We start from the raw sequence: 19,191 nt of genomic DNA, 5'->3' as shown, positions 1-19,191 counted from the left end.
CATGATTGTTTAAATTTGGCACCGTTACAGGACCAGGAGTGTATAATTTATTCATTGTATTTATTTTGTTTATTCTATTTATCTTTATTATTGTTGTTGCTCTTCCTGTTTAAGCAGCAAATGCGTATCTGCTCCTGATTTTTTTTGTTGATATTTTGAAACGAGAGATACATTTATTGAAGAAGAAACCTCACATTCTGAATGAACTGTTCTTGTGTATCTTTGATAGGGGTGAGTATTGGCAAGGATATTGCAGTAAGATACGTATCGCGATACTTGGGCCACAATACAATATCATTGCGATATTCTACCCAGTTAATATCAAAATTAAACAGAGATGAAAAATCAAGTTGCTGTATATGTTCATCAGAAGATATTGATCATTCAGAGGACAAATTGAGTAAAAAACTATTTGCTTCAAAACATCCTATTTATTATTTATAATTAGTGTTTTTGCACATTTTCACTGAAAAACAGAAAATGAAGTGCTACACACTACCATCATAAAATAGTGTATCAAATAACCATTGCAACACATTGAAAGCATTGTAACCACCACTGAGATATTTCACAAATACACAAAAATATTGATTGAATATTAAAAAAAATGAACTTTTTAAAATAAAAAATCAATTTAAAATCAGCACCCAAAAAATCGCGATCTCGTGAAATCGATTTTATTTTTTCACACCCCTAATCTTTGAGGTTATTCAAAGGCTGTTCTCAGGGTATGTTGGAATGTTTTTTTTTATCCATCCATCCATTTTCTGATCCACTTGTTCCTGTTTTCAGGGTCAGGTGAGTCTGCTGGTGCCTATCTCCAGCCCTCAATGTGCGATAGGCGGAGGATATATATATATTTTTTTATTTATTTATTTTTAAACACCTATTTATACTTGAAAATATATACATTCATACAAAAAAGCAACATTTGAAACAGCTATGCAAAAGTAATGAAACTACTCTCTTTTTATGGAAAGGTAGAAGTGATGTGGCAAAACAAAAAAGGTTAGTAACCACTTAAAAATAAGATTTGTCATAAGAGTCCTTATAATATTGTCTTAACTGAAGTTTGACAACACATTTTCACAAGGCTTTTTATTTTGTCATATTGTGCCTAAAACATTGAATTAACATAACTGCATTTGTTTTTTTTTTTGTTTTGTTTTTTTACACAATACACTTTTTTTTTTTATTTTATCGGAATTGTTTATTAAAACAACAGATATGGTTTTTCTGTGTATTTACGATTTTTGCCTCTGCAGTTTTTGTTTTTTGTCATTTATTGTATTCTGATAGTATATTCGTTTACCCAGTGTGTTTTAAATTCTAAATAAGTGAATGAAGTCGTGTAATCGAGTTGAGATTGAGCGATAGTCAGTAGTAGTAGCCGATGAGTGTTTTGTTAGGAGTACCGACATTTCCCATTGTACCTGAAGGCATCCTGTTTTTGCTCATGGTCCTGCTGAAAACGACGCAGGGAAAAGATGGAAATGCTGAGAGTTTGAAGACAGGTAAACAGACACCATGTGTGCTGCAGGACTTGTACTGACTGCTGTTGGGGGATGAGTATTTCTGTTTTTCTCCTGGTTCGTCCATGACCGCAGAGGAGGAAGTCAGGAGCATCGAGGATAATAACGGTCGGTCCACAGCTGAGGGCTGCTCGGCCTTTGCTCTGATAAACACACACCGACCGTGTCCTGTTCTCTCTAAAAAAAAAAAAAAAAAAAACTACTGACGAAGCCCCGGGTCTGTAGGAAACACCGCAGAGGACAGAAGATGACACCGCGGTGCTCCGCAGCATCGAGCCTAAGAGGAGGGCAGCACTGCTGGTCGTCAGTCCCCGCAGAGACCACAACATAGGAGGGTGACACGGATCCGGTCTGTGTGCAGCAGCATCACAGACAGACACAGACATGTCCTTCACCATGGAGGACAGCGTAGAGTCCGGCTGGGTGGCCGTCCGCCCCAATGCCTTTGAGGACAAGGAGAAACACAAGTTTGTGTTCATCGTGGCCTGGAACGAGGTGGAGGGAAAGTTCGCCATAACGTGTCACGACAGGACGGTGCAGAGGCGAAGCTTCGGCCAGGACCCGGTCCATGAGGCAGCTTGGCTGGATGGAGAAAAAACAAAATGGCCTGAAAGTCCCACCAGGGAGAAGTCACCCAGGAGAGGAGTGAGCCCTAAAACCAGGTCTGTAGTAAAGAATCGAACTGCGACCTGTCCTGACTCTGAGGCCCGGGTGTCCTCCTCTCTGGAGCCGGAGGAGTCGGACAGCGGGAGTCGGGAGGAGTGCAGCTGGGCCGGCCTCTTCTCCTTCCAGGACCTCCGTGCCGTCCACCAGCAGCTGTGCTCGGTGAGCGCGGTGATGGAGCCCTGTCTCCCGGTGTTCCCCGAGGAGCCTGCCGGGGTGTGGACTGTGCTGTTCGGCCCCACAGAGGTACCCGAGGCAGAGATGGACGAGCTGTGCAGCAGCCTACAGAGGTACCTCGGCCACGCCCTCGACACCTGCGGCTGGAAGATCCTGTCCCAGGTCCTGTTCACAGAAAGTGACGACCCGGAGGAGTACTACGAGAGCCTGAGCGAGCTGAGACAGTCCGGCTACGAGGAGGCTCAGAACCGAGCGACCAGACATCTGCAGGAGGTGAATGTGTGTCTGTCTGCACAGCTGGATCCACACAGTACACTGCAACCTGTGACATGACCTCTGTATTTACACGCACACACGCACATCTGTCTACACGTGCACTACACACTTTAACTTAGGGCTGCACGATTATGGCCAAAATGATCATCACTATAAATTTTTTAATCATGATTATAATCACAATTATTGATCATATTTGGTAAAAAAAACAAAACAGAAGAAGCTTTTATTACACTACTTTTAAACAATACGTGTCCAGTTTACAGTGCAAAATTGAACTTTAAATAGGAATTATTATTTAAAAAATAATAAAAAATTAACCCAATAATTTAAAATGTACCAAAAAGGCTAACTTAATGAATACACTACTACAGAGTGCAGAACCCATATTATGAATGTAAATATTGCCAATGATCAGGTTTATTTAATCATGGCAACCAAAATTGTTATCACGATTAAAATGAGATTAATTGTGCAATTATTTCCTACCTTTTTATGTCCTTCCTAATAATCTTACCCTCTAATTAAGATGAATTTATGAAGTTATTTTCTTATCTATATTCTGATCTTTATTAATAAAGCATAAAGGAAAAGAAAAAAAAAACCTTTTCTATTTGCTGAAGGTTCAGCAAGGCCATCAAATCTGCATTACTATGTGATTTTTTTTTGTCAGAACAGATTTATTAGATGGTAGGTATTGATTACGTTTAGATTTAATTCCAGTGGAGATCCAATACTGATCAGAAGGATCCCATTACAACCAGCTGACTGGAAATCTGCTGTTAGATCACAACAATTTTAGCCCATAGAATAAAGCAGGCCGATATCATATGAATAATCTGAATTATTTTAAAGAAAACAGCATCAATATGGATTAGGATACCCTTATGTCTTTACATTTCTGCTGTCATTGGTTTAATCGGGTTCACTTGAGGCCACATTTTTATTTGTACAAATACAAATACAGATAGTGACCTGCCAGATCCACTCCTATAAATGAGCTCTACTTGGATTTTTACAAACAAGTTACTTTGAAATCCTAGATAGTAAATACACTGCAGGCATACACCAGGCATCAGCTTGTCTTTTGATTAAAGGATCTTTATACTGACAAACTCCATACTTATTGGCTCTTACAATGTCTGACTAATCAATAGCAATGGATTAATGCATGACTCATGGAGCCAGGCAGTGCAAGAAGTCCTGTGAGAGATTAATGGAGGAGAGTTCGATAGTCAGCATCACTCCGTTGCAGTGGATTGGAGATATGTCGCTTACTTATGCAATATATCCATATATATATATATATTGAATACAAAGACTAATGAACATGTAATTTTCATCTAATATCCCCTCTTATGTGTGTTTTTACTACATTTGCCAGTTAAAAACTATCTTTATTTGTATTTCTAGGAAAATCCTGACAAATTGTAATTTAGGCCAGTGATTGTGTTTTGTTGCCCTCTGCTGGGCTATAAAGGTCGTTGATTTTCCAATTTTTATTAAATGTGAAGGCAAGGCAAGGCAAGGCAAATTTATTTGTATAGCGCATTTCATACTCAAGGCAACTCAATGTGCTTTACATGGTAAAACATTCAATTGTTTAAAATCAATAAGAACATTTAAAATCATCAGTAAAATCAATTAAAATTATCAGTAAAATCATCATTACATCAACATGACAAAAAAAATCTCTCTCTCAATCATATGCAGTAGAGAAAAAAAGTGCCTTTAACTTTGATTTAAAAATGTTCACATTTGATGCTGACTTCAGCTCTGCTGGCAGTTTGTTCCACTTCTTTGCAGCATAACAACTAAAAGCAGCATCACCATGTTTACTGTGAGCTCTGGGCTCCACTATCTGATCTGTGTCCATAGATCTGAGAGACCTGCTGGGTTCATACCTGACTATCATGTCACTGATGTATTCTGGACCAAACCCATTCACAGATTTATACACCAGCAGCAGAACTTTTAAAGTCTATTCTGAGGCTATGTAAAGAGATACATAGCTTGAGTTAAAGAAAAGTTGTTAAAACTGGAGTTTTTTTTTGACATAGTCCCATTACATCTCATAAATGAATATCTCAGGACTGTACTATAGACATTTGACTTGGATAGAATGGAGAGTAGATGTTAAACATTTGAAATAGTATAAAATTCTTGTTTATTAGACGATATAATGGCTCTCTTTTTTTTTTTTTTTTAGCTTAGAATGGCTTGTGTAGATTTTTTTTCTTCAGCATCTAGAACAAGAGAGAGTTTATAATAGATTGTATGTTAAAATAGTAATTGAAGAGGCTCCATGCTAATATAGTTGTAAGTAATGAGTCCAAGGTGTGTCTTCTTTGCTGTGCTATTAAATAATGAAGCTATTTAGTGACCAACTCATCTAAAACCAGCAGGACAGTGACTATTCAGGAACAAGAATGATGAATGACTCCTGATTAAGACAGCACCTCGGAATAAAAAAGACAATGAGTAGCTTTTCTTCTTCAGTGCATTTCTGCTTGACCAAAGACACACTAGCTATGACGTGAATTTAGTTTTTTAGTCATCTTTATCACCTCTGCCTTTGTAATTCATTTGGAAACAATCACTGAGCTGCTCTACACACACACACTGACCTATTGATCCTCCCACTCCATTTGAGGGCTGAGTTAATGGCTATTTTAGTGTTTGCTGGTAGCAAGCAGGGTTGTTAAGTCCGGCTCAAATGTGAGTGTATCGATCCTCTACCCAGCAGAAACAACTCTGCTCACTAACACATCGTGGCCTTTGCTCTGGAGAACTACTGCCACACATTGTCCTATTATTTACAGTTATTCAAAATGTCCTCAATGGTTTACAACTTGTTTTTCATTTAAAGGGGCAGCAATATGAAAAACTCACTTTATATTGGTTTTGCTACAGTGATATACATCCCTTTAGCCACATTCAGAGGGACAAAGTTGAAAAGGTGCCGTCTCCTCCCTCCCTTGTTGGGCAAGTTGGATTTTTCTCGCTACTTGACATCACGTAGCAGAAACTCTTCCTCCTGACAATCCTGGCTCCTCCTACCCTATAAGAATGTGAATTCCTCCCTCTCAAACTACCTCACAGCTAAAACAAACTCTGCAGTTTAATATAGAATATACATTATACTGTAGGCAGTGGCTATTCGTACGGTTGCCGTATCAATATACCGACATTCTACTGTATCCGTACGTAGCGCCCCTATTTGGTCAGTTTAGGTCACGTGATAGGTCAGTCATTGGCCAGTTTAGGTCACGTAACTAAGACTAAACCTAACCCCGCCTAACCCTAAAAATTGTTGCGATATTGGGTTATAACCTTACCCTAATCCTAAGACGCTACGTACTTGTACTTCGGAACCATACCATTAGCACCGGGGGTTGTCCGGAGGGCAACTGTACAAATAGACACTTTCTATACTTTATTGTCATACACTGTATGTAAAGCTACATACACGGAATGTGTTCTCTGCATTTAACCCCTCCCTGAGGAGCAGTGGGCAGCAACTTTGTAGCACCCGGAGCAGTTCCATTTTTAGTATCCGTTATACTGCCTCGTTTCGCCTTTGAGATGATCTGACGTGTTTGCGACCCAATGCGATGCAGAGGTTGGACAAAACTGTAGACTCTCACCTTGAATGGACTATTCCTGTAATAAGTAGTGGAGAGGATGACAAGAAAGTGACGTAGCAGCTCCGGTGAGTGTTTGAAGCAGCTGACTCCGCTGATTAACTTTGCTGCTGCTGCCGCGCACACACCCTGAAACAGTGTTTGTCTGACTCACAATTACATAGCTATGTGTTTTACTGTAATGTGCAGTTTTTTGGCTGAAAACAATAACGAGTGTGTGGATAGCAAAAGAAAATCGCTAGTGATCAACTGTTGTGTAGAGTCTGCGTCTACAGGTACTATGTTGTTGGGGTTCTTAGAACAAATGGAGATGGGTGAGAAATAGTATTGTACTGGACCTTTCACAACAGTAAGGAACCTGTTGTTCCTATTACATTATTTTTGTGGGCTCTTAATGCATGTTTTCCTCACCAATATTTGCTAATTATTTTTTATTTTATTTTAAACTTTGTTTTTTTTTGCAATTTATAACATAAAAAATACTTATAAATGTTATAAAGTAAAAAAAAAAAAAACATTTAAAAACAAATTTGAAAAAAACAAACAAAAACCAAACAAAAAATAAATAGAAAACAAGAACAATAATTTAACAAAGGGTAACCATTTGATAATTATTAATTATATTATATCACTGACAATAGTTAATGTGCCGTAACTCCCTTACCTGACTAGTTTATAAGAGCTTGTGAAAGAGCGAATTAATGTGATGAGGTTGAATTGCGTGAATTAGAGGAAAGACAATATCATTTTGAGTATGTGTTAACTGCAGACTTACGTATATGTTCTAATCTAAGCTTTCTTTGGTATGTTTGCTTCTTTAGGAGCTGAATCTCAACTGGCAATCCAAAACCCAAATAAATCATTCTGTGTCCTTTTTTCTCTCCAGAGATTAGTGAAGAAAAGGAACAAAATACATACATAATACTGTAAATTTGCCATACGAATGTATAATCTCATAAATTGCACAATATTAATTTAAGTCTGTCCCTTCTTATGAATGAATAATCAACCTACAGCTGCTACACGTTTTATCAGGCTCGACTGTCTCTAAGCCTTATAATTAGCCTGTCATTTACCTGATTGAATTCCTAATAGTCATTGACGGGACTAACATTAATTTTCCTGATGTGTGTGTGATGCAGTTGCTGGAGAAGCACAAGTATATGGACAGTATGGTGGAGCTGCTGGAGCTTTATGAGAAAGAGGATGAGGCCTATGGAGGCCTGCTGGAAGCCTCTACACAGCTGTACCAGTACCTGCTGCAGCCATTCAGAGACATGAGGGAACTAGCAATGCTGCGCAGACAGCAGATCAAGGTAACAGCTTTCACCCAAACACTAACACACTTCCTTTCTAAATAGAGGAAGGACTTTAACATTTACCCACAAACAAGCTGCTTTATTGTAGCAGTGTAAAAGGATTTATAGTGCTTTTTGTGACATCAAACCACCAGAAGACGGTAAGATGTCCCTGGGCAGACTGCATGCAGTTTGGATAACATACCATGGATTTGTAAGAGGAAGAGGAAGATGGCTAAGTTATGGAGGATGGATAGATAGAATAAACTCCAGGGACTGGGATGGCATCTAAAAGAGTCGTGTGGCTCTCCGGTTTCCTGTTGTGTCACTGACACATTAATAAATCATGCAGTCTTTAGCCTATAGTTTTACTGCTGGTTGCAGTTGATATTAAGGATGTTCCGATACAACTTTTTCATTTCCTATATGATACCGATATTGCAGCCTTGCGTATCGGCCGATACCGACATTGAATCGATGCGATATCAGCATGAATCATACATACTTTTATTTATTTATTTTTTTCATAAAAAAATAATAATGACTTATTTTGCAGTGTGGAATGTTAGAAAAGACTTGATCAAGTGATGTTACTTCAACAGAGAATGATAATCAGCAACAGTAGGTATGAGAAAAACTGACCCATTTATTATTAACCAATTGGTTACATACATTTTAACCTTCAACATAATATATACAGTGTTGCAAAAATAAAAAAATTGGAAATTTGAATCCGATATTTGTTTTCAGGCTGATATCGGACCGATACTGTATCTGATATCGATATTGGATCGAGACACCTCTAGTTGATACATAAGAAGACACGTAGCTTTTAGATTGAGTTTAGAACAAAATATATATGTTTTATTCAGAATTTTTCAGTGCTGCTGACCTCCAGTGTCAGTAAATTCAGTAGCTGTTTACGTATCATTAAAATATTTGTGTATTGCCGTTACATATTCATGGTTGCATTAATACATTTAGCTTGATATAAAACATACACATTTTATAATTCAATCAACTATCAATAATGCTACTCATTAGCAAAGGTGACATTAATGGTAACCAGGATTGGGATCAAGTATATTTCTAATTGCGTTATTGATAAATAATTACAACTATGACATAATTATAATTGTTATCGTAATTGAAAAAACATGTTGCTGTTGTAATTGTAATTTCATTGTAATTGAGTTCAGATAATTGACTTTGCAATTGGCATGGGAATTCTACAAAAACTGGCATTTAAAATGTAATTAAACAGAAAACGTGGGAACCATGTTACAGTTCTACGGATTACATGTAGGCCTACTTTGGTAACAAATTAATTATTAAAATGTCTCACATCAAGTTTACCTGTCAGTTCTCTTGAGGATCATTTTACCATTTTAGAAAAAATAAATAATGGAGGGTATAGTGACACAAAAAAGGCTCAGACACCCACGCAAAAACATGAATACCAATATTTTTGTGGATAAAGAAGCATAACAAGATAAATAAGAGAAGAAATTACATGATAGATCATATTTTTTGTGTATGTTTTACAGCTAATTTAAGACATGGGTCAAAACCAACCCGTAATAATAACAGATGCTAACAGAAAGCTAACACAAGAGGAAGGTAACATTTAATGGGATTTATTAAAGGCTCAGTAATTGTGACTAATTGTAATTGAACTTTAGTAATTGAGAACATAATTGTTATTGACTTTCAGGGGAAAAATAATAATTGTAACTTTAATTATAATTGGAAAAATGCTGGTATTTGTAATTGAGTTGTAATTAAACATGGATTATTGAAGATATAATTGTAGCTTAAAAATGTAATTGACCCCAACCCTGATGGTTATTTTAGTTACAAACGAACATAAACGATTAAAAAGTAAAGATTCTGGTTTATTTTTCCATTACTTTTAATTTTGAGCGACCATAAACGATAAAAAAGAAAATGTTCTGGTTTATTTTTCCATTACTTTTTGTTACAAACGCACATAAACGATAAAAGTATGTATGATTTTGCACTGTATAGGCAAATGTGAAGTTTAAAATGTTATTTTGTGAAGGAGGGGTAGGCACCTATAATTAACTTGAACTTCTGCCTACTGCTTTTGAGCACTTTCTGCTGTTGTTTATTGTACATAAAATGTGTTTTTTTTATGCTGCGCAAATAAATAAACAAACAAACAAGAAAAGGTAGATTCAGTTTACATCGACTTAACTTCCTCTTGCAAACTTACTAGACAATACATAACATGACTTTAAACATAAAACATTGGCCACCATGATCATTATTCCACCATAGAATAGGAGGAAGAAAAAAACAGTTTATGAAAGTAATACAAGTTATGAATGTTACACTTCAAGTAAAGACGATTAAACAAGAGAGAAAAGAAAGGTAAAGCCTTATATTAACACATTCATGATTCAAGGTTTTTATTTGTCACATACTCATACAGATGTGCAGTGAAATGTAAAGACTGTTCCCCAAGGCCATGCATTAACAATATACACTCAATTTAGTAAGACACATCTATACAGTAAAATAGAAAATAATGTAAACATTAAAAAGGATTATTGAATGTGCAAAATATAAAAATATAGAAAAATGTAAACAGTGTCCAGGGGTGTCAAAGTCAAAGGTGCGCTCTGCACCATGGGTACATAGTCTGTGACATAAGTCTGTGATTGCTAAGTTTGACAAATTAAACCCATGTTGTTAATTTTACAGTATTTCTGTAAATAATGTAACACATTAGAATATGAAAAACTTCTCCAAAGTTTATTTTGTCATTTTGATAGTTTACAAACCAACATTTCCTGTGTTTGCTTATGTTAGTGTCACACTGAGAACCGATCCTCTACCCACAGATTTCCATGGAGAATGACTACTTGGGCCCAAGGCGGATCGAGACTCTGAAAAAGGAAGACTCCGACTGGCAGAAAAAAGCTCAGGATGCGGTTCTAAACATCCAGGAGTTTACTGTGAAGTACTTTGAAATTACCGCCAGAACTCAGAAAGGTACCGGATATCATCTCTGTCACTGCCAACACCCAGTCAACACAGATCAGACTGATTACACACTCATAGCAGTGGCATCAATGTGCTATTGAGCTGTTTGTTGGTTTGAATCCCTGGGCTAATGCGATTTGGTATTATTAATGAGGTTCTGCAGATGGCCATGCTTTGACAGGAGCAGGAGGAGGAAAGGACAACGTATGGATAGAACAGCTTTAGCAGCAGATTCTGCCTGTATACGACATTCCTGTTACGTCTCCTGTTGTTTCTCTCTATGATACAGATGTGGGTTGAATATTTACTTCATGAGAGAATCCGTCTTATTATTAATGACCGTAGGCTAGATTAGAATGAAGAACGTCATTGACGTTATCTCAGTCACGCTTTTGCTATAAGGACTCTATTATGACATGCTACATAATACTTTGGCTCGGTGTTTCTTAAATGGGGGTAAGTGTACCCCAAGGGCAGACATAGGCAACTGGCGGCCCAGGAACCACATGTGGCCCTCGGTCTAATTATGTGCGGCCCCCAAGAAAATTCCAGCAAAAATTGGAATTCAAGAAATTGAAAGTAATATGAAGCCCAACATAATACACAAAATAACTTCAAAAACACACAAAACAACAGAAAAATACACAGAATGTCAACAAAAATACACAAAGTAAGAACAACATAACCACAAAAAAAATTCCAAAAAACACTCATAATACACACAAAAGGACAACATATACAAAATAGACACCAAAGAAACACACAACACTAACAATTACACAAAAATCCCCAAAAACAACATAAATACTGAAAAAATCCCCAAAAGGCACAGATTGACAACAAACAAAAACACACACAATTCCTAAAATAACAGATGATACACAAAATGAATCCAAAAACACACAAAATGACAAAACCTTTGTTGTTTCCTGTGTTAATGCTCAGATTGGTTGTTATTTTTAATACTGGCATTAATGTTGATAATGTGGCCCTTGGATCAGACAATCATATTTTTATGGCCCTGCTGTGATAACAGTTACCCATCCCTGCTCTAGGGGTATGCAATGGCACTACAGGGGTTACCTGATAGAGATATAGTAGAAAATTAACAAATGAAAATATTAAAAATAGGGGGGTTTGAATTGTTTTATTTGAGTCTTGGAAAATGATAAAAAAAAAGCATAGAAATAAATCTATTCAGGAGGCACTATAATCACTGTTTCATTCAACTTCTTTACAAAGTTAGATTTTTTAAAATGTGTGTTATTATTGATTCATTCCATCATTATGCTCTATAGTTGTTTTTTTCATAATATTCTGAGCAAATATAGTCAGCCAAAAGGGGTACTTGGATTCATAAATAAGAGAGTCGGGGGTATTTCAGCCAAAAAAGTTTGAGAATCACTGCGTTTAGCTAGTTATTGCAAAATTTCTACAAAGTCATGATTTAGTAGATAATTTCAAACATCTCAAGATGAAAAATAAATTACAATTTAAACTTAATGTATGTATTTGATACAAATTGCACGTGTTTGTTTTACATACAATACTTTCTATTTTCCGATATCCACTTGATTTTAAGTCTCCATGGCTCTTTGGTGCATTGTGTTACTATAGTAACAGGCAAAGACCATTCTTATGGCTACTTCTGTTATCAAAGAGGTGTTTGTAAATAGTTTCATACAAAAATAGTGAGAACTAAAAGAAAGAAAAGACAACAAAAAACTATGTGATACCATTATGTGATCAATAGATGTCTCACTCTGCTGACAATAAGAAGCCTTGCCTTTGAGAGGTTATATACAGTTATCACATTACTGTCCAATATATTAAATAGTGGGTGAATGGCCCATTCATCTGAACCAGTGATGCTAACTCATGGACTCTGTGACTCCGCCTCATACATGCTATAAATGTGCTACACCACCTTTACCCTCCAATGTGTTTGTTTGTGTGCTATAGGCGTGTACGAGCGCATGAAGTTGGACCAGCGTAAATTTGGTAAATCGTCGTGGACGGCAGCGGTGGAGCGCATGGAGAGGCTGCGTTACTCTGTTGCCAAGGAAACCCTGCAGCTGCAAAGGGCCAGGGAGATCTGTCTGGAGCAGAGGAAACATACACTTCGAGAGGAGGTGTGACGGTGGACCCGACATTTACATTTAATTTCCTTTAACGTTTTTTGTTCAACGTCTGTGCAGATGCTGACTTTGTGTAGCAGTGAGGATGCGATGGCCCTGTTAGACCACATGGAAACACAGTACTACGAGCTCCAGCTCCAGCTTTATGACATCCAGGCTGAGATACTGCAGTGTGAAGAATTGCTGCTCACCGCTCAGCTGGACAGCGTTCGCAGGCAAATGGCAGGTATTATCACTGGATTTTATCACTACGTACATGACTTCCATTTCAGCCCTGACACCCACTGCCTTCCATGAACTACTTCGTATTCCTGGTGGTGGCGCATGACTCAGCATTGCGACATCTGCATGTCCCATACATATCCACACCAGGCTGTGTATTTATGCATGTGTGTTTCCAGAGCGTCAGGATGAGGTGGTGTACTATGATACATTTGAAAGTGCAGATGACATTACAGAGGAAGATACTGCAGAGAGAGTGGAGCTGCACGGACTCCAGGTCAGCGTTCGACAGCTGGAGGCGAGGAGAGGGCGAATCACTGCAAAGCGCTCCTACCTGAGAAACAAGAAGGTGTGTGTTCATACATGACCATGACTTAATCAAATTTTAATCGTGATTAAGTTTTTGGCCGCCGCGATTAAATTAACCTGATCGTCATTGATTTTCTTCATTTAAAATACGAGCTCTGCTGCACTTTTTTTTTTTTTTTTGAAAATATTTATCATTTTACTTTGCAACCTACAATGAGGAAGACAACAGTGTAAGACCCGGAAACGACATTTTGAAATATTTACAAATTCTTTGCTTTACTTTTTTAAAGTTTTTCTTTTGCACTCTAAACTGTTCACATATTGTTTGTTAAAAAGTAGTTGAATAAAAATACAGTTGTTTTGTCTAACAGGACGAGTAATTAATAATAAAATACTGATCAAAATAATTGTAATTATCATTTTGGCCATAATCGTGCAGCTCTATCCCAAGCTAAAATTGATACTGTCATATAATAGAATCTGGATTTAAATATAGTAAATGAAGTTAAAAAAAAAAAAAAAAGTATTATGAAGTAAAAACAAAGATTTTGTTTCAGATCTTTGTGACTGGGATGTAAAGGTAGTACATGCTATCTATACATAATAAACTATCAATAACGGTATTGTGACAATTGCAATTTCTGTTTTTAAAAAAATGTGAAGATTCTTCTGGTAGGATCCACTCCATGGCCCCTGAACCGGTATTATTTTAACATCCCTACTTCACTATGTGCTTAGATTATTTTATTTAACCTACTGGTTTATTAAAACTGAAGTAATACTATACTGAAACCAAATCAGCTGAAATAATGTAATTAAATATCTGTTCAACAGGTACTGTATTTGCTGGTATGGTTTTCTGTATTTTTGACATGGAAGTTTCTTGACCAGTGTGTTATAGAGTAAATCTCCATGTTTTTTGTAGGAAATCTGTGTGTCCAACCACACCCAGAAGCAGCAGAGACGCCAAACCCTTCATCAGGATTCCATATCCCACCATGTCTTACAGGTAACAGTCCATCCATAATAGCAGCATCTGCTCGGGGAATTCAGGAATGTTTACACCACATATTGAATAGACTAGTAAACAGCCCACTCTTTGTGTTATAACTGGCTTTAAAAGTGTTAGTATAAGAAAATCTACGGAAGAAGATCTTGATATAACATCAGTGTGAGAACTCAGGGAAATGCAAAATACTCCAAAATCAGAAGAACAAATGATGACACCTGGGGGGACAAGGCTATCAGCATAACAGGAAGTGAAGAGTTTTCTATCCACAGGAAGCAGTGGCCGACTGTCCTGCGATTGTATTAGAGACTTAAGGACAAGTTCAACCCACAATAAACAACTGTATGGCAGCCTTTCTAATCACTCATTCATTAAAATAAATTAAACTGTACTTTTGTTACCTGTATGCAAATTTCATGCACACAAAATGATCCCAAAGGGCATCATACCCACTAGACCAGGGGACCCCAACCATTCTGAAACTGTGAGCTACTTCATAGGTACTGTATAGTTTGAAGGGCTACTAGTTAGAAAAGCACTTCTTTAATACTAAGGGGCAGATTCACTAAGATCTGAAATAAAGGGTGGTAAACCAATTGCGTCCCTAAATCCTTTGGTGATGCAGTTTCCTCACCTGCTGATTGCAGCAATGATTAGTGCATGTGCAGAAGTGGTGGAGACCGCCCTATTTAAATATGCGTTTTGCTCGTTCAATGTGGAGAGGTGAGGCGCACAGAAGCACACAATGACATTTGAGGAAGTTAAATATGAGACAGATGGACTTCTCGGTCCTGTTACTTTGCTATGATCAGTCCATGATAAATAGGCAGATTTGGACAGAAACTATCCTATTGATCTGTTGACACCATTGATCTGAGTTAATACAGCAACACAGTATGTCAGTCAGTCTGCACCATTTGAAGATGATCTACTGACCATCATCTAGCAGGTTTGATTTCCTGAGTAGCGCTGTGTCACTACACTCTCATATGTGAACATTGTGCATCACTGCATAAATTAGGCATCTGATTAGCTGATTCTGGTCTGATGCTCCTTCCATCAACGCAACACCAGAGTTTGACGATCAAAACATCGCTGAAGCGATGCGTCCGTAGTGCGCACAGCATCTTCTCTTCACCACAGCTACACCAGAGTCCACACACGCGACCATCGCGGGTGTGAAGCTTTTTTCTCGCTCACACGCACTTTACTCACCATTTATTTTCTCATTCAGTGTTGTTATTATTGATTATTGTTTTATTTGAATTATTTTCTCATACTACAAAAGGTTAACTGGAGCGTTTTTTTTCATCTCCGCTGTGTTTTGTGTAAGCATTTACTGCAGTGGATCTCTGCGTGTGTGTTTGCACCTGCTTGTCAGTCAAACTATTTTCCTGTGCTGAAACAATCATCGCAAACGGTTCCAGATTTGATGAATTGCATTGCGCCCACTGCATTCATTTATCTGCATGTTCTCCTCCCATTTTTTGCTCCTGAGGGTCCCTCACATGGTCCATGTGGACCACTGTGTTGGTGACTTCTGCACTAGATGATATGACATAATTGTATTTTTGTATTTTCCAGATGAAATACAAAGATGTGGATGAAGAAGAAAGGAAAATCCTCAGAGTGAATCAGGAGCGGCAGAGAACTCTGGACAGGCTGCGTACTTTCAAACAGGTGAAGGTCCTGTCACATGTGTAACCATACCATACCTCTTTTTTTACTTACTATTTAGCATCCTTTCTGTCTCCAGCGGTACCCAGGTCAGGTGATCCTGAAGTCCACACGCCTGCGTGCGGCTCACGCCAGAAAAAAAGAGCGAGGGCGCAGCGTGGAAGCGAGCGGCGTGCGGGACAAGGACGAGCGTATGGACTATGTGTGTGTGCAGAGGCAAGGCCAGCCGCTGTTCCAGAGCACCAGCGTGCAGACGGACCCCAGCCCCGGCTCCACCCTCACCACTCAGCCCGTCACCACCGTCAGCGTGTCCCTGCCGCCTCTCCCTGCACACAGCCCTGCCGATTCGTCCTGCTCACCCTGCTCACTGTCATCACTGCTGTCCTCCCCTATTTCACCCCCTCCCCCGCCTCCTCCTCCACCTCCTCCGCTAGCAAAAGAGGAAGTGTCGCCTTCGGAGATCCCGGGTCGACACGGTAACTGGGTGGAGGGGAGGATGGCTGCAGAGGAGCAGACTCTGGACTCCCTCGGCCCGTTCATCCCTCGCTTTTTTGACAGCAACCAACTGCTGAGTGCACGTAAAAAGCTGAGGAAGACGCCACAGTTTGACGCCCACAGCAGGAGAGGTAAAGGAAATATTAGGTACCATCAGTCAGGGTTGGGGTCAATTACAATTTCATCTTCAAATACTCATATTCAATTACAACTCAATTTTGATTACGTTGACCAGCATTTATTCCAGTTACAATTAAAATCACGATTATTATTTTCCCCCTGAAAGTCAAATACAATTACATTCTCAAATTTAATTAATCACAATTACTGAGCCTGAAATAAATAATTCCATCAAACTAAACCTTCCTCTTGTGTTAGCTTTCTGTTAGCATCTCTTACGATAACAGTCGGTTTTGACCCATGTATTTAATCAGCTGTAAAATAAACTAAAAAATATGATCTACAGTATCATCCAATTTCTTTTTCATTTCTTGGTTATCTTGCCGGGCTTCCTCGTCCATGAAAATATAGATATTATTGTCATTGATGTGGGCGTCTGAGCCTTTTTTGTGTCAGTATACCCTTCGATTTAATTATTATGATTTAAATGATAAAATGATCCATAAAAGAACAGACAGGTAGTAGTGGGAAAAGTTGATATGAAAATATAAAATATTTTATTGATTGATCACTACGTATGTGTAAGTCATAGAACTGTAACATGGTTCCCCGGGTTTGTGTTTAATTAAATTGTAAATGACGGTTGTTTTGTTTTTTTTATTTCCATGCTAATTGCAACTACAAGGTAAATTATCTGAAGACAATTACAATCAATTATAAGTATAATAATAATTATTTTATTTAAAAGTGTGTTTTAGGCCACCCAAGGACACTTTACAAAAAAAAAAACAGAATATTAAAAACAGTGTGATACATTATTTTTATTTATAATTACATCATACTTGTAATTAATTATCAATTACACAATTAGAATTGACCAGAACCCCAACCCTGCCATCAGTCTTACGTTGTTGTTTTCCTTATCGCAGTGTCCATTAATACTGTGTCATCCTGTTTTACAGTCAGCTCCCCCATGGATGAGGTGCTCGCTTCCCTAAAGAGGGGCAGCTTTCACCTGAGGAAAGTCGACCTGCGATCCGCGCCTGCCTCCAAAGATGACGACGAACCCAACAGCATCCTGGCTCAGATTCGCCAAGGGGTCAAACTCCGCCGTGTTCCCTGTAAAGAGAGGAGGGTGCCGGGGGAACTCCCTGCCTCCGCCGACCCGCTGACCAGGAGCATCCATGAGGCGCTGCGCCGCATCAAGGAGGCGTCGCCAGACTCTGACTCAGACGACGACGCACTGAACTGCCCCGACTGGGACAGCTAGAAGTTTGAGGCTGATCCTTTCACACATACACACACACTGCTGTTCTGTGAGTGTAATACTGTGGACACACAACAAAAACGGTACACACACTGTCTTAGTGACTAGACTACAAATCAGAGCCGTTATCCACTTCTCAACAGACACTCAGAAAGGCCTGTGTTCTCTTCAGTTGTTGTCCACTCATTTTACCTTCATCACTTGTGCTGTGCATCACTGTGGTTCTACTCCTTTCATCAGAACAAGCTAATGCTACTTTTTATTTGTTTATTTTTGATTATGTGTATACGACAACATATTAGGGCCACATTAAAATAAAAAGAAATCCGAGCACTACGAGATTAAAGTCGTAATATTTTGAGAATAAAGTTGTAATTTTATGAGGATAAAGTCGTATTTTTATGAGAAAAAGGTGCAATTTTATGAGAATGAAGCTGTATCTTAATAAATTAATGGTACAGCGCTCAGAATTCCCTGATGAAGTCAACACAACTAACACCAATAGCCCTGAACTCGACCACTTCCATCCAGTTCCTCCTCTACAAAAGAGACTATTTGGTCCAAATAAGTCTGGTTTAACAAACGCAAACATCTGCAGAGTTGCTTTAAATTTCTTAAACTGATACCAGTGTGGTGTTGATGGGCCAAAAGGCTCTGTATTTCACCATGTGTGAAACCTAAAGAGAAGTATAATCTCACTAAATGTTCCACATTCCTCCACACGATGACCGCAACACAGACAAAATTGTGTTTGTATTTCAATTTTGTTCTCATAAAATTACGACTTTATCCTCGAAACATTAGGTCTTTAATCTTGAAATATCATTGCTTTATTCTCATAAAATTACGACTTTATTCTTGAAATATTGCGGCTTTAATCTTGAAATATTATGGCTTTAATTTGATCAAATTACGGCTTTATTCTTGAAAAATTACATATTTAATTTTGAATTATTATGACTTTAATTTCATAAAATTATGACTTTATTCTCGAAATATTACATATTTAATCTTGAAAAATTATTGCTTTAATCTCATAAAATTATGACTTTATTCTTGAAATTTTACGACTTTAATTTCGAAATACTATGACATTAATCTCTTAAAATTACGATTTTATTTAAATACCACTTAATTCTCATAAAATGACGACAATTTTCTTGAAATAATACGACTTTTATCTCCCAGTGCCCAGATTTTATTTTGTTTTAACGTGGCCCTAATACGCCGTGGTACGTGTAAATGTCATCTGCACATGACATTTATTATCTTACTTGATTTGAAACTTTTGGCTGTGAAACTTGAAGCTGGAAGGGCTTTAGTGCCGATGGGTGTGTAAGTGTTACAATCAGAAA

General features: G+C 38.0%; 1 protein-coding gene across 4 annotated transcripts; it reads left to right on the top strand.

Annotated features, from left to right (window-relative positions):
• The first annotated feature begins 1,425 nt into the window (after window positions 1-1,425).
• Window positions 1,426-18,704, top strand: LOC114469988 (junction-mediating and -regulatory protein-like). 4 transcript variants are annotated; one of them, XM_028457953.1, is made up of 10 exons: window positions 1,426-2,645; window positions 7,435-7,608; window positions 10,458-10,608; window positions 12,562-12,731; window positions 12,798-12,963; window positions 13,139-13,308; window positions 14,194-14,277; window positions 15,862-15,957; window positions 16,034-16,580; window positions 17,532-18,704. In XM_028457953.1, exons 1-10 carry the CDS (start codon window positions 1,917-1,919, stop codon window positions 17,837-17,839), a joined length of 2,595 nt encoding a protein of 864 aa, XP_028313754.1. In that variant the 5' UTR covers window positions 1,426-1,916; the 3' UTR covers window positions 17,840-18,704. The 4 variants fall into 4 exon arrangements, with proteins under 4 accessions (XP_028313754.1, XP_028313756.1, XP_028313755.1 ...); XM_028457955.1 differs by having other exon boundaries at window positions 1,426-2,651; window positions 13,196-13,308; XM_028457954.1 differs by having other exon boundaries at window positions 1,426-2,651; window positions 13,184-13,308.
• Window positions 18,705-19,191: the final 487 nt, after the last annotated feature.

This window comes from Gouania willdenowi, chromosome 9 (assembly GCF_900634775.1).
Source record: "Gouania willdenowi chromosome 9, fGouWil2.1, whole genome shotgun sequence".
Taxonomy (NCBI): Eukaryota; Metazoa; Chordata; class Actinopteri; order Blenniiformes; family Gobiesocidae; genus Gouania; species Gouania willdenowi.
Note: the sequence above shows the minus strand (reverse complement) of the source record. Positions and strands in the feature narration are given on the sequence as shown.

Excerpts from the sequence above, each read along its gene's own strand:
- LOC114469988 (XM_028457952.1), top strand. The coding sequence starts at position 1,917 with ATGTCCTTCACCATGGAGGACAGCGTAGAGTCCGGCTGGGTGGCCGTC. Across the intron at positions 2,652-7,434 it reads GACATCTGCAGGAGGTGAAT|TTGCTGGAGAAGCACAAGTA; the intron begins GTGTGTCTGTCT and ends TGTGTGATGCAG. Across the intron at positions 13,309-14,193 it reads CCTACCTGAGAAACAAGAAG|GAAATCTGTGTGTCCAACCA; the intron begins GTGTGTGTTCAT and ends TGTTTTTTGTAG.